Source organism: Aythya ferina (genome assembly GCF_964211825.1).
Source record: "Aythya ferina genome assembly, chromosome: 5".
Lineage (NCBI taxonomy): Eukaryota > Metazoa > Chordata > Aves > Anseriformes > Anatidae > Aythya > Aythya ferina.
In genome coordinates this window covers 1,496,584-1,524,410 of record NC_140301.1, presented here as the reverse complement: position 1 = coordinate 1,524,410, position 27,827 = coordinate 1,496,584, and the positions used below count along the sequence as shown (strand labels likewise).

Genomic DNA, 27,827 nt, shown 5'->3' with positions numbered 1-27,827 from the left:
TAGTGGTGGGGAATATAAAATCTGTATGTTGCAGCTTCACCTATCACATTTCCTACAGAAGAAAAAAAAAAAAAAAAAAAAAACAAACACTGAAACAGCGTAAAATAGATGTTCTTGTTCCAGAAAAATAATTCCAAATATATGTGCAGGAAATACTCAAAGGTAGCTTGTAAAGTCCCTATTAATTTAAGATTATGTATGTTTGTTTGTGTCTTTTAGTGAGTACAAGTTCTGATATATTTATTTCTACTGTACTAGGGAAAAGTACTAATCCAAAAGAAACACTGATATCTTATTTGTCTTTGGAAGGTTTGGTCCAAAGATGGAATTAATTGAACAAGAATTTGTACATGCGGGTTTGCACAGAAAAAGATGCTTAATGAAGATGATGTTTATTGCACTTCTATCCAGCAGTATGTATTGTTCATATAAGCAAGACACTAGACAAAAAAAAATTCTAGAAATAACTAAACTGGAGTTTGGACTTTATATCTCATCTCCCAGAAATGGGTCATGAGCTGAGTCAGGCTCAGACTTCAAACCCACTTGGTCCTCCAGACTTTCTAATTCTTTACGTACTTCCTGAATGACACTGCTCTCTTCATAATCAGATAGAATATCTCTGGGTATCAAACTCAGAAATGGCATCTCATCCATGATCGAGGGATCTTCTTTTTCATTGTTTCTGGTTTCATTGGAGGACAGTTCACACACAGAAGTAGTACTGTGGCTGTTGAAAAAAAGAAAAATACCTGGTCATACAGTACATTTTTCATGTTATTTTTGTTAGTTCCTTATTAAGATTTTTCTTTTTCTCCACACATGAAAGCATGCTAGGTGCATAAGTTCATTGGGTGCTAGGTGCATAAGTTCATCTATGGTGGGTCTGACAATTTTATAATCTGATTATTTTAACTCTTCAGTTTAACAGCTGGAGAGTTAAAATGAGATTTCTACATACAGTTGGAGCCAAATTCTTAACAGCATAATATGTTTGATATTGGGACACAAGATGGCAGTGGACTGCAGCACAATCTGTCCCTTCTGCCACAAGCAATCTTGACTAATCCTTTCTGTTAGTCATAATACCAAGTTAAGATTCTGTACCTTAAAAGGTATGCAAAAAAAGTCAGTGTTTGTCATTGAAGTAGAACGAACTGGGCACAGAAGGAGAGAGACTTTAATCTACATATAATTTACATCTCTATCACAGCTTAGCTGTCTTATTAGAAGTTAAAGCAATGAAAATAACAGTGGAGTAACAAACTTGGGGAGTTTATTACACAGGTACCACACAGGTGTTCCAAGAATGCTTGTAGTGCAAAACTGAAGAGATCTCACTTTTTCCTAATGGAACTGTTAATAATGCAAATAACTGTTCTTTTAAAGAATGATTAAAGCCATGACATATTAATGTTTTAGCTTCTAGCAGAAAAATATGGGGTCAATCTGCTGAATGTTCCATGAAACTCACAATAATACTGAAAAGGTCTGTTACAGTATGAAGTGTCTTAAGTCTGAACAGCAAATCTTAAGTAGGGAAACTGGTTTCTCTGGCTAGTTTGAAACTGAAGGAAAATATAAGCAAAGCTACCTGTTTTTGCTACGTTAGAAATGACCTGTAAAGCTAATCATTAGTACAGAAACATGCCTGTTCATACCTGCTGCATGTTTCTGTTATGTAAGCAAACAAAACATTGAACAGAAGCCCAATCTACCAGAAAATTGGTGGACAAGAGCTGTACAATGGAGAATGAAATCAGAATGTTGCTTCTAAACAGCTGTTACTACTACTTTGATTAAAAAGCAGTACCAGCCTGATACAAACTTCATACATACTAGAAATAAGGCTTTGCCAAACTCAATTAGGCACATGTGTGTGGGAAAAAGCAGTAAGTTTGAGAAAATTTCAAAGCTACTGATGAGAAAAGCCATCAAAACTGTGTGAAAGAATCTGCAAGTTTTATATCTTAAAGAAAACTATATAAGCAATTTTCTGGCTCAGTTTTGATCCTTTACCTGTGAGATTGGCAGACCAAGCCACTTGCACACGGACACTGCTCAAGTACTCCATCAGGTTCTAGTTCCCAGGTGATCAGGTTGAGAAGTCTGTTTGAAGGATCATGGCAAGGTTCACCTTCTTGAGGTAATGGAGTGCACACAGGAAATAGCAGTTCTGCATGCCAGAGTACATTAATTTTATGAGAAGTCATTAACTGTCAGCTAAACTGAGATGACTTAGTATGTATGTCCATATACAAGAAATAAAAAAGATGGGCTTGTTTTTTAAGTCCCCTTATATATTAGGGAGCCATAACTTAATGTTCTTTCCACTAGGTGGGAGTAAGACGCTTTGTTTATGCTTAATGAGTAAGATCCATTCCTGCCTCATCACAAAGAGACTACTGTCAATACAGTGGTACCATACAACTCCTTCCACTGGAGATTTCAAATACTATTCTAAACCCAAGGCAACTACTGACATTACAGTGAATCCTTTGCAATGCATACTGTTTAAAATCTGAACGTAGAAATCTCTATGGCAGAACTATTTATTTTTTTCTCAGAGGTTTCAAATGCAATTGTTCAGACTAAAGCAGGCAGGTTACAAAACCTACAACTCAGCCATTTAATTTGTTATAAGAATTCTACAGTAAGTAGGGGCTTGGCATCCTTCTTTTCTGTACATTTCAACCTGTATAAGGAATTATATAGAATAACACATGGTTTTGGGTTTCCTGATGCTACTAACTTAGTGTCTATTTTGAATTCTGCTCTCCCAGATGTTCCTTTCAAATCTCTGTTTTCTGGTCTTCATTCACCTCACTTTTTGTGGTATGGTACAATAAAATGGGGGAGCTCTGAATTTTTCTGTAATGAGTCATCAATATATGTATACATGCAAAATATATACACGCTTCTAATGTGTATGATTCATTGGTTGCTAATTCCAAAACAGATTCTATCTTGAATAGTGAATGTTCCATGGCTTACTACAGTTTTTAAATAATAATAATAAAAAAAAAGTAGATACAGTCCAGTCTGTATTAGGACAACCTTCTCCAATGTTTTACTGATGGAGAAAGGCCTTCAGGTTAGGCCTTACTTCCACTCACACCTAACCTGAGAACCTAAAGAACTGCTGAAGCAGGCAACTGTAAAGAAGAAAAATTATTTGCTGTTAATTGACAATTCTGATAAGTTTTAATGATTGTGATCCATTAAGTTTAGTCAATCTTCTTACCTATTGTGTTGTTCCTTCCTGAGTTACATGTTTGTACTGAATTTCATTTCAAGCCAAGCAGTAACTTATACTCAAAATTACTGTGAACGTATATAATAATCATGAAGACATCTTGTTCAAATTCCATAGGAGATCAGAACTACAACAGCCATTATTACCTTCACAATAGCCAAGCCTAGTACTAAAGACACTAATGGATGTGTATTCCTGATTTACTCAACTTTACAACACCAGCAGAGGTTTGAAGACCTATATGAGGAAAGTAATAGGCATTTATAGAAGTGGTCTTTGTCTCATTTCAGGATCAGAATTTACAGAGAAATCTCTAGTAAAGCTTAGCAAAACATAGATGTGTTAAGAAGGTACCTCGTGAAGGGGAAAATAAGCCACAACTGCTCTAAACAAAGCTTGCTGAAAGCAAACTAATTTAACTTGGAAGGTCTGTGCTGTAATGCTCTGAATTAACAAGGAAAAGCTGAACAGACCTACTTGCCTTTAGATTTGGTGCTTGAAATGAGCTTTTTCCTTCTGAAGTGCCCTTCCAGCCTGATCCACTAGCAAGCTGAGGGTGGGACAGGCACCCCAACTATTGGTGAATGGACAAAGTCATCTGCTGCTCATAGCAAGAACTAGAAAAACAGCAATATAGAAAAGTATCTATGTGGAGTGCTAAGAGGGTTAGACTTGTATTCTGTTACTACTAAATTATGGTGAACTAGTGTAAAAGCTGTGAAGAACCAGTGGGTAGTAAACAGTAACAAGCTGGACCCTGACCAGGCAGGATTTAGGATTGATATCAGGTCTGGTATCTTTTTCTCATATCTTGTTCTCCTCTCCTTCCTTTCCCTTGTAAATCAAGTTTCATGTTCCAATGTGGACTGACAGCATAGTCTGGAACATTGTTCCATTTGTCTGTCCAGTCAGTATTGCATAGAGCGCAGTACCCTGAGACGCCTCATATAAAACTCTCAAGTATGAAGACTATCTGTAGCCTGACGCTGATGGTCTACTAATTTAACACATTTTAAATTCTGTTTTTACTATGCTGAATGAAAATTTGACATAGATCTCTGCTTCTTTTAAATGATACTTTTAAGACATCAGATTTTTGTGCTACTTGTTCTGTTCTTCTCTCTAATGTACAGTGTGCTTTTCTTTTGCTGTTGTGCACTCCTATCAGGCTGTTTCTCACTCCTAATTCTATTAAAGCTTTTCTAATGAAGTTAACACAGTGCATGCCCCAGGCTAAGGCATAATGACCTACTGGTTCCATAGAGGTCTATCTGCTTCACCTGAGCAAAAGAGCTAAATATTAACACTCCTGTATTATGAAATTAATAGGATAAAAAGCAAAACCACTGTACCTTTCTGAAAAGCACAGCACATTCCTGGGTTGCAGTCTTGTTGGTTCTCACAAATGGTGCCGTTTTCTCCTTTTGAGGTGGCTTTCTTGCACTCGCCCCAAACACAAAGCTGGTCTCCACAGCATTCAACATCCCGTGAGCAATGCTTGCAAATGGAAAAAACATGTGACAGCTGTCGCTCTAGCACTAATTGCCTGTATCAGTAGACAGCTAAACGTGGATTTAGACCTTGTTCTTGAAGGCAGCTGCATGGATGTGGCTTAAATAATGTAACATTTCTATTGTTTAAACAGAATTGCTTAGGTTCTCAACTTCTAGCATACACCAAAGTATTTACTGGACAGGCACATCTACAGTAGAATAATGGCACCCCTTCTATACTATTATTCTTTCAATCTTACAAAATCTAAATTGTTTTTTAGCTCTTATATGAAAATTAGTCAGCAGCCAGACATCCTGCAGTGTAATGTGTACTTCAGGGCAGACTTTTGCAATCAAGGAGAAAAAATAAATGAAACATTATCAATGGAAACCATTTCTGATTTTTCCGATGTTAAATGCAGTCCATAATTTACAATTTGTTAAGAAGGATTGCTTTCAAAGAGCAAAGCAAAACAAAATCTTAAACTCCAATTTTTAGTTGTAATAAGAATCAGATTTCATTTGTAACCAAGATACAAAAAAAATCTCTGGAAAAAAAATCAGAAAATCAGAAGTGTAAATCTCTACCTGAGGATAGCTTTGTATGACAACTGTCCCTGTGTTTCAGCTAATACACACAGCTAATAAATCAACCCAGCGAAAGCACTGTGACTTTTTTTTTTTTTTTTTTTTTTTTTTTGTCAGTGTAAAGCCCTTTCTGGGCACCCATACAAAATCAATTTCTTTCACAGTGGATCCCACAGGAGGTACTTAACACTGGGTAAGTAGTAGGTCTACACTGCTAATTATAAAGACAAATATCTTGTAATTGTGAGGGGTCTAGGTCAGGAAGTTGATCCAGCCACCTTCACTTTCACACTTCACAGTCAGTTCACTTCACTGAACTCACTGTGCAACAGGAATGTAGCCAGGACCAAATTTTTATTTTTTTTCTACGAATGCTCTACTGAACACTGTATGGAGAAATAGGGCTTTTAGGTTTCAGTTACATCCCAATTGATTTTTAATGACTCCATGTTAACAAGAAAAATGATCCGTTTTAACACTTTCTAAAGTATGAATGAGCTTTCCTAATGACAAAAGATTGATAATTCAGGACTTCCATTCAATCTACTAAAGTCAATACAGCTTCCTGAAATTATCGAGAATTTAAAGCATTTAAATCATTTACATCGTTTCAGGAAAAGATGTTAATCGTATCGATTACAGGATTTTACTGCAATGCCAGGATTTTTCAACTTAATGGCCTGTAAATGCTTTGAACAACAACTGTTTCACAAGAGGCCATCAGCAGAATGTAGGTGAAAAGGGACAGCTAGATGAAGGCCGTTTTCAGCTGATTGCTCTTAAATTGTTTTTTCACTGCGAAGAAGCCTGAGCTTTTCAGGTACCTGTCACCTACACAAGATAACCTAAGCATAACTATTGCCAAAAACACTTCTGTTATCTCAAAAGACAGGAATTTACTGCTTCCTAAGGTTCACATATTCAAATAATGTAACCTTATACCTTAGTTGTGATAACAGGCAGGGGAAAAAAATGCTATGTATCTACTAATACACAAAGCTGTGCATCTTCTTAGGTAATGATTTTAATTTATTTACGTTAACACCAAGAATTTACATAGTAAGTGTTTAAAGACTACATAAAATCACGAATCACTTCAGAACTTACTTTATGTTGGGTTTTACAGAGCTGACACTTGTATTCAAAAGTGGAGAACTGGCAATATTTCCCTGTTTCACAGTCTTCATCAATGATACACTCCTATAAATAAATAAATAAATAAATAAATAAAAGGTGTAGTTTGCCACTATGATGGAAATCCATACTTCTCCTTGAAACACCAGAAAGAAGGTCTTGATTGATTGTATCTCTTATTTGGGACTCAAGGGAAAAAAGCTCTCTTAGTTTTTTCACACAACCACAGTTTTTAATAGAACGATGTGGCTGCAAACAATTAGGTGGCTTCACATCTCGTGTAAATATTAATACCAACAACCTTGAGAAAATGAATTCTCTTTGTTCTGCTCTCTTGAGGAAAAACAAGCAACCTGAAGACACTTCCGTTAAAACTATTTTACTTGTATTAGAGTTCAATCACAATTGACTTATTTGCTGTTTTTTAGAATGGGACAAGACTGAAAGAAAGAGTCTACGATACAGGAGCTGCAGCAGCCAAGAGCATCTTTATGCTCTGTGGGAGATCATTCTGGAACAGCTTTCTTAATCCCAGGCCAGGTAGCTTTATGCTGTCCTCCTTCCTCCTCCCCAGCAACATCAGTGCTGACCTCCAAAACTCAGCAGCTTGGCCAGCTTCCTCAAGCAAGCAATGACAGCCCAAAGGGAGATGGTTCCCTAATGCATCAGCCTTTGCTACTCAGCTAAGGTGTTCCAACAGGCTTCAGGCTAGCAAGTTGCTTGGGCATGCTTTTCAAGCCTGGAAGCGTTTTATGGCCTTAGCAAAACTGTTCCTGTGAGAGGGACACCTGAGTTCCCATCTCAATCACAGACTCCAACTGATGTTTCTTTGCCCAGAGGTCCCACCAGCACCGAGGTAGAGATTGCTTGCTTTTTGTTCGTGCTGCACAGGGCTAACATACAAATACTGACCAGAAATTCTTTGCCAGGGATTTTTATTCGGGGGGTGAGCATAATTAAAGTACAAAACAACTCTGCACGCTGTTTAGATATGGCATTGAGGAAGAATCTGCAATACAGAGAGTCAGTGTATAGTTTGTGTAACCCTGAAGTTTCTGGTTCACAGGGAGGACATCTTTTTTCTTCACATCTAACGATTACCTCTCAAAAAAACAAGTGATTAATCCTATTCTAAAATTGTCTTCTCCAGGTAACTATCAAGCCAACAAAAGAATAAATCTTAGCACTATTCCTGTCTAAGTCACTTTTATTTCATCACTGGTTTGTACCATCACAAGGCTGATGCTATCTTTGTGTTAGTCAGTACACAATAAGGAATTAAAAATCCCTGAATTCTCTGAAGAAAGAACTTGACTGCTCCTTGGTAGATACTAATCTCACTTCTTGGTGCAGCCTAACTGTCATTTATGCAACCTTTATTGAAAGTTTTTACCAAGTTTTTTTTGTTTGTTTGTTTGTTTTGTTTTGTTTTTTTTTTTTTTTTTTTGATGATTTTCCCCAAACTGACTTTTTCCATGCCATCCCAGCTGGGTTTTGTTTCTGTATGATCAGCTGGGCTGAAAATTAACTCATCAAGAAGTTTAAATGAAGCTCTTAAATTGCTATAATCACTGAAAGACAAAGCAGCTATACTGTCTTCAGGTCTCCATATTTAACATTATAAAAGCTTCTTGTGTGGTATGAGACAAGGCTGCTCTGCATGAAGAGCAGTTCTTTGTTTAAGTTAACCATTTTGGCCATCTGAGATGTTTTCAAAGAGTTTGATTATCCAGGACATAGAACAGAAGCCAAAGCCTGATTCTTTTCAAGTCAGTGAAGTTATATGTGGGTTATGTGTTTATAATTAAGCAGTCCTTTCAGCTATTTTAGGAGATGATCATTGTTGGGTCTAGGCCGTTATCTATTGTCATAATGCTTTTGCAGCTTCATTATCCCGTATATGTTCTTCTTGTTTGCTTTTGTGCTGCTACATAATCAGGTGGGTCAAAATGCAAGTGTTCTACAGTACCTTTGAGTTTTTGTGGTTTCAAGTTAGTAGTTAGCCACTTCTCCTTAGCCGCCATGCTATTTCTGGCCAAGTTTCTACCCATAGCTTTGTCAGCTTCTTTTATAAACCATATTCTTGTATAAACCATATTTCGAATAAACTATACTGTTTCATTCCTGTTCCATCCACTTTCAGGCAAATAGCCAGGTCTCAGTGTAGTCAGTTTTTCCAATTGTCTCTTTCCACAGAGGAGAAATCTTGCCATAATCATTTTTAAGCTCGTGGAATAACCCTCTCTCTAGCTCTAAAACCACCTAACATCTAAGTTGCAATTCTCCAGTCACCGGTTTCTCTTGCACTAATGAGTCCCCTGCCTTTCCCCTCTTATTGAATTGTGTCCCACCAATTAAGACCCCAAGTATTATGAGGTTTTCAGCTGGGGAAAAAAAAGTTCTTTTACAGTTCTCTTTCCTGGCATGGAATAAACTTCTTTTCATAAGCTTTCTTAAAGCTGTGAAATTTTGTGCCATGCTCCAAACCAGTCAATGTTTATAATCCACAGTCAATGCAAAACCCAATAATTCTTACACATGCAGATGCATGACCATTTCTCCTTTTTTTTTCTTTTTTTTCTTTTTTTTTTTTTTTTCTTTCTTTCTTTCTTTCCAGACCTTTTCTAATCAGGCTACCTTGAGACACAACACTTGCTAAACAAGGAACAAAACTAAGCATCTTCATCAGCTGCAATGGATTCTGAACAATCCATATTCTTTGTGGGATCCTGTAAAGTATGTTATTTTTCAGAATGCTTTGTTTTTGCAGGGTCAACGGTGTGTAAACTGGGGAGAGGCAGTGCAGGCTTCTGACATGCCCGCATAATTTTACCTGGCAGCTAAGAAATACACTGTTTGAGAAGTGCTAAAGAATAATACAGAGCAAAAGCAGGACTGCCTGTTTATTAATGAGTATACTAGGACCCCCACACAATAGAAAGCATGATGGAGATGAGTGTAGTACCTGTAAGCACATACTTCACATCCTGTAGACTTTTGTTATAATATTGTACCCTACAGTGAATATCCTGCAACACGTGAAAGTGATTTGGGGGTTGAAATTTGTTCCAAAACCCTTGAGGGAAAAAAAAAAAATAAAGAGGCAAGAACAAAATATTGGAATTTGTGGAAAAGATTCTCTGTAGTTTGAGTTAGGCTATTAAAACAACTACTGCTGAAACTTCAGTTTTGTTGTCTTTGGCACATTATGCCAAAGTTGTAATTTGCTTTCTTAAGGAATGATTACGCGCCTTATGTGAGATTAAAAAAATGACTGACAGTACTGGTGGTTAAGTATGCTTCTAACACAACTACCAGAAATCTGAAACAGATGTCTGTGTGAGACAGCTTAAGAATGTTCAAGTAAGACATGGTGTAAGCATTAACAGGTTTTGACAAGGGTACTTTCCTTCTGTTTGAATGTTTATATGTGTGTGAAAAGGCACAGAACTAAAATGTTTTCTTTCAGTGTGATACAACGACCTTTACACTTCACCAGTAACAAGCCTTTGAACTAGAAGGCACTATGGGCTATTCTGACAGACTGTCCTTGACTGGTGAGTGTAGACAACTACAGTGTGGATCCTGTTATCTTCGGCTCATGTAACGCACTAAGGATAAAGAGGGAGAAGCAAAGAGCGTCCCATTTGAAATTACAAAAGCAGAACTAAGCAGAATGGGTTAATCTACTTTCTTGAAGAAACTTTTCATTTGCAGTGTTCTTCTGGTTTCTGTACCTCACTATGGTAATAACCTTAACATTCCCTTTTGCTGGTTATATATTACGTACTGAAATCATGTTCATTTCACTCCCTTCTTTTTTCCCCCTTAGCTCCTAATTAACTGCATGTATTTAACACACTAAGTGTAGTCAAGAAAATACGCTCAAGACTATTTTTATATTGTGTGACTTTCAAAATAGAACCATTGATTTTAAATAAAATGGTGACATTTAGCTGGTCTATTCCCTTTTCCCACTCATCCTCCCTCCCACGTTCTAAAAGATAATTTTAAACCAAATTCTCTCTTCACTCCTCTCGTATCTTCAAATTATATTTGTCTGGGACAGCCAAATGACTGCCTGGCGTGGGCTATCCTTTCCTTCCAGGCTCTTTACACCTTAGCTTAGAACCCAAGAAAGCAGAGAAAGAAGCAAAGTTATCATTCCTATCCTTCTATGGCTTTCAGGTTCACAAGCCATAAAGTGACGAGACAAAATTCACTGACGTCAGAGAGGTAATGAAGTTTTGCCAGGAGATACACAACAAAGGAAGCAATGCTAAAAAGATGGTGTGGCAATTAGAAAATGACTCCAACAGATGACAAAAGCTGCTGAGTAGTAAGCAAAAAAAGAAAAAAGAAAAAAAAAAAAAGAGAAAAAAGAAAAAAAGTTCTGTATCCTATGTGCATTACACATATTAGAAAAATGATAGAAGTACACAGAATGCAATACCATCCTATGGAAACTACTACCAGTCTGAATTGCGGTAGTGTTCCAACTCCTACTCTCTCAGTTGTCTAGACAGGGCACATAATGCATTCATTTTTAATGAGATACGAATTAATTTGCCTTTAAATATCTCAAAACCTCTGTAATACTTTCTAGCAGAGCAAAAGTCTTACTGCTGTCCTGCCAAGTACATAGCACTCAAAAATAAGGACTAGCGTTATAAAAAAAGACAGTAAAAAGATCAAATGTGAGTTGCAAACTATGGTACTAGTCACGTCCCAGTACTGTGTGGGAAATATGCATTTGTATGTATGGGGCTACATATTGCTGGAGCTGTCTGCAGCACCAGAACTCTCTTCTCATCCCACACGCTTGCCCTAGAGGAGGCAGAACAGGTTATAGCATGTTTGTCCAGCTTTTCTCATGTTTGTCAGGTGTACCATAGGCAGGGCAGGACGGTAGAAATTCCAGCAAAATCTTCCTTCAGGCCTTCCTGCAACTCAGTGTCATGCTATATACTAACTTGACTTTTTTAAATACATAGGGACACTAAAATCTATAGTTAGGGAAGGAATATTTTGAAGAATAGAGTTAGAAGTTGAAGAATTAGACAGTTTGGGACCCAAAACCAATAGCCCTATGCTCCATTTTTAATTGCTCCATGTTAAGAAAAGTTTTTTTTTTTTTCCATAGTTTGAGATTATCAAATGAGGTGAAAATATTAATTTATGTATCTAAACAAAATTTTCCTAATGATTTTGTAATAAACTGTCTTAAAAGAAAAATGCATCTACCTTTAGATCTATTAATTGAAGAACAGTTCTTCCAGTTTTGGTGACTAAAAGGTGTGTCTAAAACCCTGCTAGAAACTCTTGGTTTCTAGTCTAAATGTCTTGAGCTAATTAACAGCTAGAGAAACACTGTACAACTGTGCCACAAAGTTCTAAAGTGCCATTATTTCTAAATAGTCAGTAACCATACAAAGATACAGCCCTCATGAAATGGTGTGCCCTGAGGCTGAGTTTCAATGCAGGCATCTTTTCTCTCTACAATTGGCAGCTACAAAGTTTCCATGATTCACTACCAAACTATGTACATTTTGAAAATTTATAAAAACAAAACAGTTCAGAATAGCTCTGCACAGCAAGGATGTGAAACATCTGTGCAAAAAGAAAAGCAGTACAAAGCAGGATTTATGTACTTAACAGCTCCTTGCTGATGCCAATCTGTACCCAATCCATTACAGAACTTACTTCAAACCCTGAATCTTAGGTGCTTTGTTCTTATGTGATACACACTCTTGGTAGCTTACAGTTTCAACAGACTTACTGTGTTTCAGGTGTCAGCCAAAGATAATACTCAAACAGAAATACATGGTAAGAATTCATCTACGATGGATTTTGCCTGTAGCAGAGTTGACTGTGTGGATGACTGCTGATACTCTAGCGAAAAGGGAATAATTTATTTTCTATGAGTTGTAGATAAAAGAAAGGGTTTAAATTACATCATCAGAGATCTTATAGTGAGTATAGGAAAGCATTGAAATAAACTGCCACCAGCACTGGAGGATTTTGAAAACAGATGAGCTGAATGTCTGCGTAAAGATGGAGTTCCCTTGCTGATGGCTCTGAAAAATCTTGGACTCAGACCATGAAGGTTTTCCTTTGACTGATACCATGATGTGAACTATCTACATGCTGTGAGATGCTTCTTCCTTTCCCTGGGAGAAGTGGGCTTTCTAAGGGAACAATTTTCAGGGATTCCTCATGTGATGTAAATTCACATAACAGGCTCTGACTCAGTTCCAGACAGAATTATAAGTAAACAAATCTGAAACTCCCATCCCATATATCTTTTCACCAATATATATAATAATATATATTAGAGTATGTTACCTACTGAACAGAAGTTATGGACTTGTTATAAAGAATTCAGACAGGCAGAAAAGATGGAGGGGGGTTCTCTCTTTAACTGCAGTAGTAAACCACCATGACTGAATAGCTCACATTCACTGGTATGGTATTCCTCAGCACTAATTATCAAAGTGGCCTAGTCCCTCGTTAGGCCAGACAGACACACTCTCTGCAAAAGATGCCAAAATGCTAGTTTTGAATTAGATAGGAGAAAGGAAAGAATGAGACTTATTCAGCTGACATATAAATGCATTTATCAAGAGAATACATTTGAAGACACCACTCTACAGAGCTTTTTTTTCCTCATATTTGCCAAATTTTTGATGAAATTAAACTAAACAGAAACAGATCAAATCACCACCTTCCTCCAACTGTCATGGTTTAACTCAGTAAATCATAGTACAAAACATCATCAAGCTGGACTAGCAGCATCTTGCACATCTTTTGGCTGTAGCGAGGTGGGGGTTGGCCTGTTCTCCCACGTGTCTGGTGACAGGACAAGGGGGAATGGGCTTAAGTTGAGCCAGGGGAGTTTTAGGTTAGATGTTAGGAAGAACTTCTTCACTGAAAGGGTTGTGAGGCATTGGAACAGGCTGTCCAGGGAAGTGGTGGAGTCACCATCCCTGGAAGTCTTCAAAAGACGTTTAGATGTAGAGCTTAGGGATATGGTTTAGTGGGGACTGTTAGCGTTAGGTCAGAGGTTGGACTCGATGATCTTGAGGTCTCTTCCAACCTAGAAATTCTGTGATTCTGTGTGATTCTGTGAACTGTACAGAAGACCAAGCAATCACAGAGCACATTCATTTGTTCTCCTCCTACTCACATTTGTGTAAAACAAGTGTAATTCTAATGATTTTAATTAGTCGTCCCCTCCTACAATTCAGGGAAAGATTAGAAAAAGCTTAGGCTCATTGTATATGGAACTCTGTGTTTCTGGGCCCACCTCCCAGCCACCTTACATATGTATAATACAGATGTAAACTGGCTGCACGTTTGGCACATTTATCTGTATTCTTTATATCTCAATTATTCTGAGATCATATCAGATAAAAAAAAAAAAAAGAGTTATGCTTTACATTCATTTCCTAAAATCTTTGTTACATGTTGGTACCCTACCAGATAAAGTTTACTGGTTAATTAGATAATGTGGTTTCAGTTTAAAATCAAATAAGCACCTGCTGCAGCCAGCACATTAAAACTATATAAAGCAAAACCACTGGGAAAAAAAAATAAAATCTCTTTTGCTTTAAAGCTGTTCCGATAATGTGATTTGTTTTGCTACTTGTCTGGCCAAAGGAAATATTGGTGATGAACTCTGACTTCTGTCTTAAGACAGTCCGTACTATGATCTCTTAAGAGCTGTCAGCAGCTTACAGAATTGTCACCAGCCCACATAAAAGATTTATTCTCCTGACTCTCTCTGTTACCTCACAGAGATGAAAAAATATTTAATTTCTCTTAGTTTAAATAGGTAGATCAAGTAGAGCTGGAAAGTAAAAACTTTCCTGATTTGTTTTATATTTACCTATAACTTGGACAAGACCTGTAAGAAACATTTTGACAGCCTTGGTTCCCTAAACTCAACACATGAGGTGTAAGAAGGCTGTGCTAAAACCAAGTAAACAGTTGCTCTTTTTACTCTAACTACTCCCTTGCTGTGGCTTTTTTTGCAGAAGAGTTCTTTCAACCCGTATGAAAACAAGAAGTAGATGACTAAACATGATATATACCTCCCCACAGATGGAAAGTTTCAGACAAATCAGATGATTTCCACCACTAACAAGATTACTGTAAGTTGTAGAAATAGTGTATGACTGTCAGATGGATACTGAGGAATGCAGATGGACATTGATTCTTCTAGAGAAAGCTTGTTTTGTAGCTTTCTAGGGGTAAACTTCCTGATTTGCTGTTGTGTTTTTACTAACACAATCACCTAGAACACTGAACCAATTCTAGGCATTGTGATTGTGTTACAGTAATAGTTTATTTTAGGTAACGAGAAGTTTATTCCAAGAAAATCTTTCTCCCTTCATCATTTAGCTACTCGAAGGGTAAGAGTTCAGACAGAAAAAAAATGGTGAAGCAGTTCTTCAGCAAATATGATTTTGCATAAAAATATTCTATTTTGTTTGTTTTTTGGAGGTGAACTGGAAACGAAATACTACATTGTAACACAAGGGTCTGGCAAAGTTTGAAACATCCCCAGACACAGGCATTGACCTGAATTACTAATGAAGAATGTTACTTTCAGAATATTAATTAGCACAACACAACTTTCTTTGCCAAACTTGACAGGAGAAAACTTACACTAAGCTAGCACAACAGCAAAATGTGAAAGAAATCCTAGCTACTATTTTTTTTACTAGTAAAGTAAATTTACTAAAGTTATCCAAATTACTTCAGACTCTCACTGACACAAATGGGAACAAGATTTGATGCCTTTAATTAGGAATAACCCATTTGTTGTTGCATCAGTTCTTGGCCTGTAAATCTGAGCCGCTATTTAAGGCAAAAAATGTGATAAAGATCTATGTTCTGACCTTTGGTTGTCATGTTTTCAGCTCAAACACCTGCCTGGTTTGTCCCATCTCTCAGCAAAAGGCACTTTGCTTCTCTTCACTCTGACAAGATCTAGCAGCTGTTTACACCTGTTTGTTTGTTCGGGGTCACCAAGCATGATATCTGAGTCCATGGAAACTGAGGTCTCACTTTTCTCTGCATCATTGCAGGCCTATAGTATTACAAAACCATCTTGTTTGCACACAATATCCATTCTTGTGTGGATTCTCTGCACAGACCCATAACTTTCTACACAGTGTTTTCTCTGAGAAAACAAGCCAGATCAGAATGGACTCACATCAGTAAACAAAGATGTGGACACAGCCTCTGACATACACCTCAGCTGGCTATTACAGAGCTTTCCCACCTTGGAGAATTTTCTTCTTGTAGGAGCAGAGGCGACACACAAGGGTTTCAAACTACTTAATGACACATCTTTCCATTCATGGAGGCTAAGATTCAGATTTTTTGGCAATAGTCCTGCAAATATCACATGACCAGTAAAACTTTTGGTCTTAGGGACATGCTGTGACTCACAGTAAGGCCATTCTATCATCCATGAGCAAATTAAACCTCTTCATAGCTTTTGCATCAGTAAGAAGTATCTGGTGCTTACAGTGTTATATATGAACACCAATGGTTACATCCACACTCCATCACACTTTTCAAAACAAGAAGACTATGTCCCTTGCTCTACAAACAAGATGCATATCCTACGTACTCCAGAAACATATATGAGTAAGAGCAATTCAAAATACTAATTGCATATTTTTTCTTATCGTAGGCTTTATCTTCACTCCCTTTGTATCCACCTCCACATCCTTTCCCACTCTAACCCAAGCTACTTGCCCCCATGAGCTATGTGCACCTCCCCTTCAGCTTCACACATTACATTGTCAGGACTGAAACTGAAAAGAAGAAAAAAAGGGGGTTCAGCCAAATGTTCAGAATGTCTGTACCTTGTTGTTCAGTAGTTCTGCTGCAGGAATTTAGGTGGTTTGGGACTTGCAGACCTTGCCTACAAGAGGTGTCCTGTTTTAAAATGCAAGCTACGACTTGCAAGCAGTTGAGACGTACTACTTAAAAATCAGCAATTAGCAAAACAGAGTGAAATAACATGCAGATTTTCTGCTTACAAAGGACTTGAGAAACTCAAGTTCTCTATTTTAAATGACTGCCACTGTAAGCTATACATTCATTTTTTGCAAAAAGCTTCAGCTTACATTATAACTAATAGTAAAATAATGTATTCAAGTTACTGTTTAATATATAAACTTGAAAAACTGACACAGCTCATTCATTAATCAAATGCATTAGCTAGGAAGTAAAGATTGCCTTTATCTACTCCTACACTAAGAACTACCTAAAGGGTGGAGTGATTTCAAAAGAACTGCACTAGTCAAGACAAGATTTGTGTAACAAGTGATGCCAACAGAGCAGACTGGGCAGTTAACAGAAAAGAACACTAAAAGTGCTAATGAATTTTATGATTGAGTATACAAAATCTACCAGTTTTAGATATTATGGGATTTTTGGCTACAGACAGACCAGGATTTCAATCCAACAATGCACTTAGTGTGTCTATTGATAGCTTAAGGTTGTCAACTGCAAGTAACCAGAGACTAGAAGTTCTGTAAAAAATGAAACAAAAAAATGGGACCCAAATGTAAACCTGGGATTCCTAAAACGAGCATCTTCCCTGAGATACTAACATACCAAAGGGAGCAGACATCAGCACCAAGATCCTGGATGTTCAAATTTTTGCCATCAGCTGCTCTCCTGCAGTGCTGCTGATGGACAAATTGCAATTTTCACTCCACAAATGTTTCCTTCTCAATTTTCAAAGTTCATTTTCACTTCAGCACTGGTAGGAACTCCTCTCCTTGGAGCAGTACAGATCTCAAAGAGTGGAACTCTTGCATATGGCTGAGAACATGCTTAGAGAAATCATATAAGTTGCTCAAATAGGAATCAAGCAGTAACTTTAGCAGTTCTGGATAATCACAGAGAACTGCAAGTTTGGTTAAGATGTGCTAGAGCTTGGCCATTTATAGTAGATTTTTCTCTAGAAAATCTTGTCTTACAAGTTGGAGAGGGAAATAGAACCCCAGAAGTTAATGTTTAATTTCTATTTCTTTTTACTAACTTACTAACAGAGTAAAAAGAAATCTCTTACTTAAAGGCTTAAAAATGTTGTAAGGCCATTAAAATGGGGTTGCTATCTATTCTATCTCTACAGACAAACCTTTAGGACTCTGGAGCTTTTGTTCTCCAGTCACTTTCTTAAATTTACACATTAGGGTCAAACTCACATATAATCTGTAAAAAAATAAAAAATAAAAAATCTGACATTCATTTCCAGAACAGGTCAAGTCAGCTTGAAAAAGCAGTTCCACAGTGGTACAGTACTCCCTGTCCAGAGCTGCAGGGATCCAGTCAGCACTCTAACCTGGCCTGGTATCACAGGTTCTCTTTCCTAAGCACCAGAGTATTCGAAATTACTAATCAGCTGCTGTATTTGCAGAAGGCTGGTGCTAAATACTCACGTGTATAAAAGCACACATCCACCTGTTCACAGAGAGAGCAAGCACCTTGCACAGTATCACACTGGAGGCACCTCTCTACTCTCCCACAAAGAAACGTGACCTGTACCTTCTAACTAATGAGAAGGTACAGTTGTGCTCTGAAGTGTTTCTATCAACAAGGTCAGGCAAAAGAAAGTAATGTTTTTAATAGTGCCAAAGCTAATTGAGAAATGCATGATACTCCTCCAGTTCCCCAGTACACCTTCCTGAAACATTAGCATCTTCAAAACACAGTTGCAAGGAAGAGAACTGAGAGCAACCAGATATACCTCTATTAGAGTTTACTTGCTATAGAAGTTGCTAGTTTTATTTAACAGATGAATACAGACAAGAAAAAAAATCTTAGGTACAGTAGCTTTGAGTTAGACCTTACATAAAATACTACTACAAATGCAACTAAGAAAAGCAACTAATCTTATTGCAGTAAATCTTACCAGTATCAATTTTGTCTCCTTGAGTTTTCATTGTTCATGCTTGCTTTTCATTGACTAGGCTAGTGTACCACGATTGAAATAGAACTAGTCAACAAACTAGAAAACATTTTGACTTTCACATGGTAATAAAAAGCGCTGTTACTTTATGTTCTGTACTCTATACTGAGCTTTCTACTGGAGTTACTCTGTTAACTTGCATGCTAGGCTACATTCCCAGGAAAATAAGTTACAGAATATTTGGACCTTAAACCTTAAAAGCAAGTGGATGTAAAACCCTATACAGGCAGAAAAACATGCACAACTACCTATTGCTTGTATTTGGTGTCTGTGGTGATGCAAGACTGATGGATCAAAGCCTGACATCTATGTTGGTAACTTGTCAGTCCTCACTGACATCCGATAAAATGAATGTTAGTCTGGGAATGTAAATGGCGCCTCCAAATAATGCAGCACCTCTTGAGAATGAGTCTCCGTGCCAGAAATGGCAAACAGTCTAGTTCCTCTTCTGGAGGTTTAAAATACCGATACTCTTCTGGCTATCAAAATACTATCAACTGAGCCATTCAGTAACAAAGAATATAGTCTAAAGAGAATACTTTTGTGATGCAAAGCCAAAAAGAAATAATGTCTGAGAGAGGAATATGCATGTGTAGGGGATTATGTCTAATGTTTCTGTAATATATGTATGTATATATATACACATGTACATAGTGTACAGATACACCATTTATATGTATTATAGATATATTTCTACCTGTTGTGGGAGGACACAGGGTAGCAGAGGCATCATGATTTAAAAAGTAGGCACAATTTATTTTCCATGAAACTGCTTTTCCAGTGCTGGATTTGATTCTGGTTAGAATGCAGATCTATTACTGCAAGACAGATAGGTTTTAAGGCACATCCTTCCCTACCTGTGCAGCTTTCACCTCAAGATTCAAAGCACAAAAGTATCACTGAAAAAAACTTTCAATGATTTCAGTGGTTTCTAACTCAGCTCAGAGAATAAATGAGAAATGAGGGTTGTGGAGTTGTGATTATTATTAATTACTACTGTGATAAATTATATATACTGTACATTTTAGAGTAGATGGTTTGCTGAGGTGTTTGATGAATTCTCATATTTACCACCCAATTATATACCTAAAGAGCAGGAGCTGTGCAAATCCTTGACTTTTACAAGCCAAGCCTATAAACTGAACCTATAAGGCAGGTTTGGCTTTCAGCATTCAGTTTCCCTACAAGCATAAAAGTTGAGTTTGTGTGATAGTGTGTGCCTATTTCTTTTACTTGGCAGAGCGAAAATAAACAGAAGTGCTGTTCTAAAGAGGCACCAATCTGAAGGATACCTGAACACAGCCCAGATACACAGCCCAGAGGAAGCAGTCTAGGAGGTTTCTGGAGAGCGTGGAAGATAGCTTCCTGACGCAGCTGGTTAGTGAGCCTACCAGGGGTGGTGCCCCGCTAGACCTTCTCTTCACAAATAGAGAAGGACTGGTGGAGGATGTGATTGTCGGGAGCTGTCTTGGGCAGAGTGACCACAAAATGGTGGAGTTCACTATTCTTGGCGAGGCCAGGAAGGGGACCAGTAAAACCGCTGTATTGGACTTTCGGAGGGCTGACTTTGAGCTGCTCAGGACACTAGTTGGTGGAGTCCCTTGGGAGGCGGTTCTGAAGGGCAGAGGGGTCCAGGAAGGCTGGGCGCTCTTCAAGAGGGAAATCTTAATGGCACAGGAACGGTCTGTCCCCACATGCCCAAAGATGAGCTGGCAGGGAAGAAGACCAGCCTGGCTCAACAGAGAATTGTGGCTTGAGCTTAGGAGAAAAAAGAGGGTTTATAATCTTTGGAAAAGTGGGCAGGCCACTAGGGAGGACTTTAAGGATGTAGAGAGGCTGTGCAGGGACAAAATTAGGAAGGCCAAAGCTCATCTGGAGCTCAATCTGGCTACTGCCGTTAAAGATAACAAAAAACGTTTCTATAAATACATCAACACAAAAAGGAGGACTAAGGAGAATCTCCATCCTTTACTGGATGCGGGGGGAAACTTAGTTACAAGAGATGAGAAAAAGGCGGAGGTGCTCAATGCCTTCTTTGCCTCAGTCTTTAGCGGCAATACCGGTTGTTCTCTGGATACTCAGTACCCTGAGCTGGTGGAAGGGGATGGGGAGCAGGATGTGGCCCTCACTATCCATGAAGAACTGGTTGGTGACCTGCTACAGCACTTGGATGTGCACAAGTTGATGGGGCCAGAAGGGATCCACCCAAGGGTACTGAGAGAACTGGCAGAGGAGCTGGCCAAGCCGCTTACCATCATTTATCAGCAGTCCTGGTGATCGGGGGAGGTCTCAGTTGACTGGCGGCTAGCAAACGTGATGCCCATCTACAAGAAGGGCCGGAGGGCAGACCCGGGAAACTACAGGCCTGTCAGTTTGACCTCAGTGCCAGGGAAGCTCATGGAGCAGATTATCTTGAGAGTCATCACACAGCACTTGCAGGGCAAGCAGGCGATCAGGCCCAGTCAGCATGGGTTTATGAAAGGCAGGTCCTGCTTGACGAACCTGATCTCCTTCTATGACAAAGTGACGCGCTGGGTGGACGAGGGAAAGGCTGTGGATGTGGTCTACCTTGACTTCAGCAAGGCTTTTGACACTGTCTCCCACAGCATTCTCCTCAAGAAACTGGCTGCTCTTGGCTTGGACTGGCGCATGCTTCGTTGGGTTAGAAACTGGCTGGATAGCCGGGCCCAAAGAGTTGTGGTAAATGGAGTCAAGTCCAGTTGGAGGCCAGTCACTAGTGGCGTTCCCCAGGGCTCGGTGCTGGGGCCAGTCCTCTTTAATATCTTCATCAATGATCTGGACGAGGGCATCGAGTGCACCCTCAGTAAGTTCGCAGATGACACCAAGTTAGGTGCGTGTGTCGATCTGCTTGAGGGTAGGAAGGCTCTGCAGGAGGATCTGGATAGGCTGTACTGATGGGCTGAGGTCAACTGCATGAAGTTCAACAAGGCCAAGTGCCGGGTCCTCCACCTGGGGTGCAATAACCCCAAGCAGAGCTACAGGCTGGGAGAGGAATGGTTGGAGAGCTGCCAGGCAGAGAAGGACCTGGGAGTGATGGTTGATAGTCAGCTGAATATGAGCCAGCAGTGTGCTCAGGTGGCCAAGAAGGCCAACGGCATCCTGGCTTGTATCAGGAACAGTGTGACCAGCAGGGCTAGGGAGGTGATTGTCCCCCTGTACTCGGCTCTGGTGAGGCCGCACCTCGAGTACTGTGTTCAGTTTTGGGCCCCTCGCTACAAGAAGGACATGGAGGTGCTTGAGCGGGTGCAGAGAAGGGCGACGAAGCTGGTGAGGGGTCTGGAGAACAAGTCCTACGAGGAGCGGCTGAGGGAGCTGGGCTTGTTCAGCCTGGAGAAGAGGAGGCTCAGGGGTGACCTTATTGCTCTCTATAGGTACCTCAAGGGAGGCTGTAGCGAGGTGGGGGTTGGTCTGTTCTCCCACGTGCCTGGTGACAGGACAAGAGGGAATGGGCTTAAGTTGAGCCAGGGGAGTTTTAGGTTAGATGTTAGGAAGAATTTCTTTACCGAAAGGGTTGTTAGGCATTGGAACAGGCTGCCCAGGGAAGTGGTGGAGTCACCATCCCTGGAAGTCTTCAAAAGACATTTAGATGTAGAGCTTAGGGATATGGTTTAGTGGGGACTGTTAGCGTTAGGTCAGAGGTTGGACTCGATGATCTTGAGGTCTCTTCCAACCTAGAAATTCTGTGATTCTGTGATTGAATAGCATTAGAACAGTGGGCCAGTTCCCAGTGGCTGGCTCCTCACAGCCTCTACTACCAGCATCTCCATCCTCAGAACAAAACGTCGCTATCTGCCCCTTTTCAGATGATCATCAATACTTGTAGCTACAAATATACTAAACCACTTGTGTTACACTACACAGCAGGATGAATCACTGATGGGTATCAAGGATGTGTATTACAGAACAGCATATGCTAGCCGTATTTAGAGGCCCACAGAAAGGTTTTCCTTTCAAACTGCCCACAGAATACAATAGCTATACATGTATTACTTTGCTGCTAACATTTAAAATAAGCAGCCAGGAAGTAGAGTAACTCTTCCATATTCCAGTGGTCTGGAAAACCTGCTGCCTGGAAAGTGACTGAGGCATCCTACAATGTCACTTGACACCTCACATATGAAAATTAACGTATATAAGAATGACCTAAGGAGACAGTGCAAAGTTTTTGGCAACTCCTTTGACTCATTTTCCCAATATTGTTTTCTTAAGTTGACAGATCTGAACAATGGTACTTTTTAATTTGTACTTTTTTCTTCCATTTGGTAGAGCTCTCCTTGGCAGCATTTTTTTCAACTTTTTTTTTTTTTTTTTTTTTTTTTTTTTACAGTTTTTCCAGTGGAAAAACTTTTTTGGATTACACCAAATTTTCCAATTCTCAATGTCTTGGAATTACTCCTAAAATAGTTCTGCAGCCTAGCAGTACCCTAAGTATATTCTTCCTTAATGTTTAAAGTTTTCAAGTAGTTTTGGATTTGATTCTGTTAGGTATTTCTTAGATACATTAATATATGTAGATCTGCCTGGTCCCTTAAACAAGAATCAAATATGACTGTTGGTTGCTTTTCCCATTTAGTGTTTTCTCTAACTTGGCAACCTTTAAATTAAGTGTTTGTACCATGGGCATGCTCAAAGGTCAAAAGAGTGTGAGAGACAAATAAACATTAACAAATGTTTTGTTTCAGTAGCTGCTGCAGAAAGATCGTTGAAAAAAGCTCCCCAGGATCTAAACGATTAGAAGTTAATGCAATCAGTTCAATGAGGTTTTCCACCATGAAGTATAAGAAAGAAAAATTATTCAGCTAGTTGTATTTATCTGGAAGACTAATCGCTATATTGGTTCTGGACACAGCACTACCTTATTAAGTGAGGCAACTTTCCCATAAGGAGAACACAGATATCTTTCACTAGTTATAAGAAGCTTATAAGGAACTTTGTATGATCATTGGAGAAAACTAAATTATAAATATTTTTATAGCTGTGAAGAACAAATAGATACAACGAGTAAGCGAAATACATTAAGAATACATTAGTGTTGTGTCCCAGTCAGTTGAAAGATTTGCTTCTGTACACTGGTTTTGAAGATGATGACCATACTTGTTTAAAAAAAAAAAAAAAAAAAAAAAAGATATTTAAGTTGCCTTCATTACACATATTTCATTATTAAAAAGCATCTTGGAATATGTTAGCATTTTCTATAAAACCAACTTGTACCTCAGTATACTTGCAATTTGTTTTGTATCTTGTCTTACCATTAAATCTATAACCTTTGTCAAACAGTTAAAAAGAAAGCACAAGCAACTTAATTTTGTTATTTGCCATTCCCAGCTTTAATATCAGTATAAAAACATGAGCTGAAAGACGGAAAACTTAGTCACTGGATGACAGCAGAGAAGATGCTCACATTTCAGGATTTACACCTAATAAAATAGGAACTACTACCATTTTTTTCTTTTTCTAATGTCTTATAAAATAGTAGGAAAACTTCCAAGAGAGAACTGGAAGAAAGTTAGACTAAAATAAGCCAGGACAAGTTAAACTAAATTAAATCATAAACTATTAGTTAGACAAAGCCAGCTACCAGAGGAAACACTGGCAAGTCCTGTCCTAGTAAGAGCATGAAAGTATCTGAAGAAAACCTAACAGTTGTTCTAACTTAGTACATGCTGACCATCACACTCAATGGCAGAGGCTTTGCAAGGCTTAACATCTGGTTGTTGCTGCAGCAGTGTACCTGAGATTTGCTAGAATTGCTGGACCGTTTAGTTTTCTAATCTAGTCTGCCTTCTGACTTTGGAGTGAAAGGAAAATGATACGCCAAACTAAAAAGTGCAACAATCTGTTGTGAATTGGAGTGGTGTAGAGAGAGCTGGGGGGAGTGCCCAGGATCAGTTTCAGGTAGAATATAAAACACCCACCAGGCAAAAGTTGATTTTCTAGTTATTACCTAAACACGACAATTAGATTTTTCATGATGAATGTATAAGCTTAAGTGCTCATATCTAGGAATTTAGATGCTCATAAGTATAAAGAAAATACACGTATAAATGTAGTGTCTTCTGCAGTAATAAATTTCAGTAAAAAACAGATGACTAAAACCAGATGACTATCTGCCCTTACATCTGCAGCACAAGGGAGGTTAATGGAGATAAGTATTCCTTTCAGTCATAAGCAAAAAACAAACAAACAAACAAACAAACAAAACCTTCACTTGCATCAACAGCAAAAGGGAACTTAGAAAACACAGGGGTACAGGTTCTTGCAGTAGGATATAAAAACAACTTGATCCATGGAACATGCAGAATTAGTCTGGCAGAAATACTAAACCAATGTGATCAGTATTAGAAAAGATCATTTAAATACTCAGAATCCACTAGCCAAAAGGCCATGCTGCCACTAGACATTCGGTGATAGACATAGGATGAGCTAGTAGATGGTATTTACACTACACTCTGCTTTTCATTGTGATTCTTTACCAAGCAAAAGATCTGTCAGGAAAAATTCTCTACATGCAGAATCATTTTCTCATTAATTCCAAGGGTAATTATGTTATTTTCACAGAAAAATACGATATCATCTGATACATCCACTTCACCACCTGTCTTTCTCAGAAACATCTTGAGCGTGCATTCAGGACAGGAACTTCTAATGAGACTACTGTCTACTGTCATTTAGCAAATGTACCTGTATTTGCAAGACTTGAGTAAAGAATATTCTTAATCTTTTAAACTTCTTTTTGAATCTTTGAACAATCCTGTTTCCAGAGGTAAAGGGAGTTGTCCTCCACTTTCCCCCTCCCCAAAGTGACATTTCAGAACCAGTTCTCACCACCAGGCAAGGCTGATAAGCAAATGGAGCCATATATTGTTCCACTGATTCTACTGTCTCCTCAAGACAGACAAATAGGGATTGTTTTCTAGAGTTAAAAGTCTACAAAACAATTCCGCTATGAAAACCAAAAGCGCAGACAGGGAGGGCATCCATGGAGCACTGTTATACTGAGGGTTTATTCAGAGTCTTTGGAAAGGGCTGTATAGCTATCTTTGCTGTGTGAGTACAACACTTACATTTGATTGACAAATTCAATATTCAGATCAAGATCAACCACCTCAGTTAACTGCAACATTGAAACTCCCCCACAAATTTGTAATATAGTTTTCCTAAGTTAAACTAATTAAAATCAAACAAACAAAAACTACAAGAACAACAACAACAAAACATTACGACTGCTTACATTAATAGTTTTGTGTTTTAAAACATTCAGAAATTTGGCTATGCCAAACTACGAACTATATTGTTTTCTTCAGAAAGGTAAATTTAAAGTATTTGTTTAACTTTCAAGAGGAATAAATGTGCTCACTTACATGATTTCTTTTGTTTTCTCCATCTTTTATAGATGTAATAACTGTCTCAGAATAAATTGTTGATCCGGTTTTGTTATTTGTAACCTGATATGGCAAAAGAACAACAATAAATCAAAATACATTTTTAAATTATAGTCCTTTGTTACTCTCAGTCCTATTCTTCTATAATTAATTCCCACCCTGCTATTTCCCATCTTCCTGGCACTCAGGCAAAATCCTTATTTGGAGGAAAAAAGTAGATGACAAGGTTAACTCCTTAACTATTTGAAACATCACTGTAATGAAGCTAACAGAGTGAGAAATGATCATTCTTTCATTACCTATGCAATTGCCATACCTGGGTTCTACACATAGTATTCATTTATTTTCAAAATAATTATTTTACATTAAACTTTTATATTATACACCCCTAAACCTATCAGGCAAAAATAAGATACAATAAAATCCAGAAGTAATTATCATCAGGAAAGCTTATGCTTCAAATTCTCATGCTTCTCTGCAAAACACGCAAAATTGTTTTTACTTTTGAAGAAAAGGTCAAGTGAGAATGAACAGCTTGGTATGTAAGTTTTCTCATACCTTATCAATTTCTTGATGAGTCTTAACAGTTTTATTACCAATTCTGGTTTCTGTGTTGGACTCGTTATGGTAGCTGGGAGGCAAGTTTTCAAAGTTTACTTCTGATAGTTTTTTTGCCCCTTCCTCTTCAGCTTCCATCTGCCAAATTTAAATAAACCAACTGAAAATTAGCAAGCTGAAATGATTACATAAAAGAGAACAAGCAACATATCTTTTCCATCCTTCAGTAATGCCCTGTTTAATTGTATGATGCTGTTAATATAGATCCCTCTGTATGGGAGCACTCACTTAGCTATTTCACATAGCAATCACAGCAGCTTTTTTAATTAACTATAGAAACACTGGAGAGCTAAGCCCTTGAGTTCTGGACAATTTAAATAATGAGCTGAAGTCAGTTTCTGTGAGGAAAAAGTGTGCTGAGACAAGAGACAATTTGGTATCTGTACAGGCCAACACTGGTTAAGAGTCTGTCTGTCTCTTTTTCCCAGAAAAGCACTAACTGCTTCAGACACACTTTCCCACCTGACAAAGGGGAGAAAATATTCAGGCAGGAGGGAGTCACAGGCAAAAGCCCCTTGAAGGCAGCAGAAGTCCTATATGTTAGGGTGCACAGATCCAAAATTTCATTCTCTATTTCAATTCCCATTTCTTTGTTTGCCAGATGAAGACTTGGTACAGAAGACATGATAAGTGTTCTCTGAATCAGAAAACAGAGCAAGCATGGCAAAAGGGCATGAGCCTTGTAAACAATACAAATTTGGAGCAAGTTGTTTCATGTCTGTTACTTGCAGTCACCATGACAGAGCTAGGAGGCCACAAGTTCAGCCAGGGTGAACAACAGAATTTTTCCCAAGACAAAAGTCTCTCTTTTTGATGTATCTACTTTAACTGACAAATGCAAACCTTTTTAAGAGCAAAGCATTTATCTGCTCCCATGCCGCTCAGAGAATCCGTCTGTTGTGCTGTATACAGGCCATTCCTCAATCCCGAATAAACATTTTTAACAGAAGCAGTAAAATAGGCAGATATTTTAACTACTTTCTTATTTACAACTAAGCATATTTTATTTATTGTAAAGCAAGTTTTTTTTAATATTTTGTCTCAATGTGTTTACAGCTTAAATGAAATGGATGACAAGCAGAATTCAGCAACCATCTGGATAACAGTAAAAGTTAGAAATGATCTAATTACTGTAAACAAAGGTCTGTGTCCCTCGTGGCCTGCGAGTAAAAGGATTTTTGGACTACATAACTTAATTTTAAGTGAAAGAGAGAACTTGGAAGGAAGATTTTGAACATGACAGTGTGAGAAACACTCTGTAGCCAATAACTTAGTCTCAGGCGAGGATCTCAGTGAAGTAGTAATTTATTCACAATTGCAATGGTGGGCATCCCACA

General features: G+C 38.3%; 1 protein-coding gene across 1 annotated transcript in view; it reads right to left on the bottom strand.

Annotated features, from left to right (window-relative positions):
* Positions 1-373: 373 nt before the first annotated feature.
* DKK3 (dickkopf WNT signaling pathway inhibitor 3) overlaps positions 374-27,827 on the bottom strand; it is a 28,676-nt gene continuing 1,222 nt past the window's right edge. Inside the window, exons 2-7 of the mRNA XM_084519850.1 lie at positions 26,431-26,568; positions 25,852-25,935; positions 6,445-6,537; positions 4,609-4,753; positions 2,020-2,176; positions 374-730 (exon numbers count right to left, since the gene is read on the bottom strand). Of these exons, the coding sequence (XP_084375976.1) occupies positions 487-730; positions 2,020-2,176; positions 4,609-4,753; positions 6,445-6,537; positions 25,852-25,935; positions 26,431-26,568 (861 nt within the window). The 3' untranslated portion in view covers positions 374-486. The remainder of the gene's footprint in view (positions 731-2,019; positions 2,177-4,608; positions 4,754-6,444; positions 6,538-25,851; positions 25,936-26,430; positions 26,569-27,827) is intronic.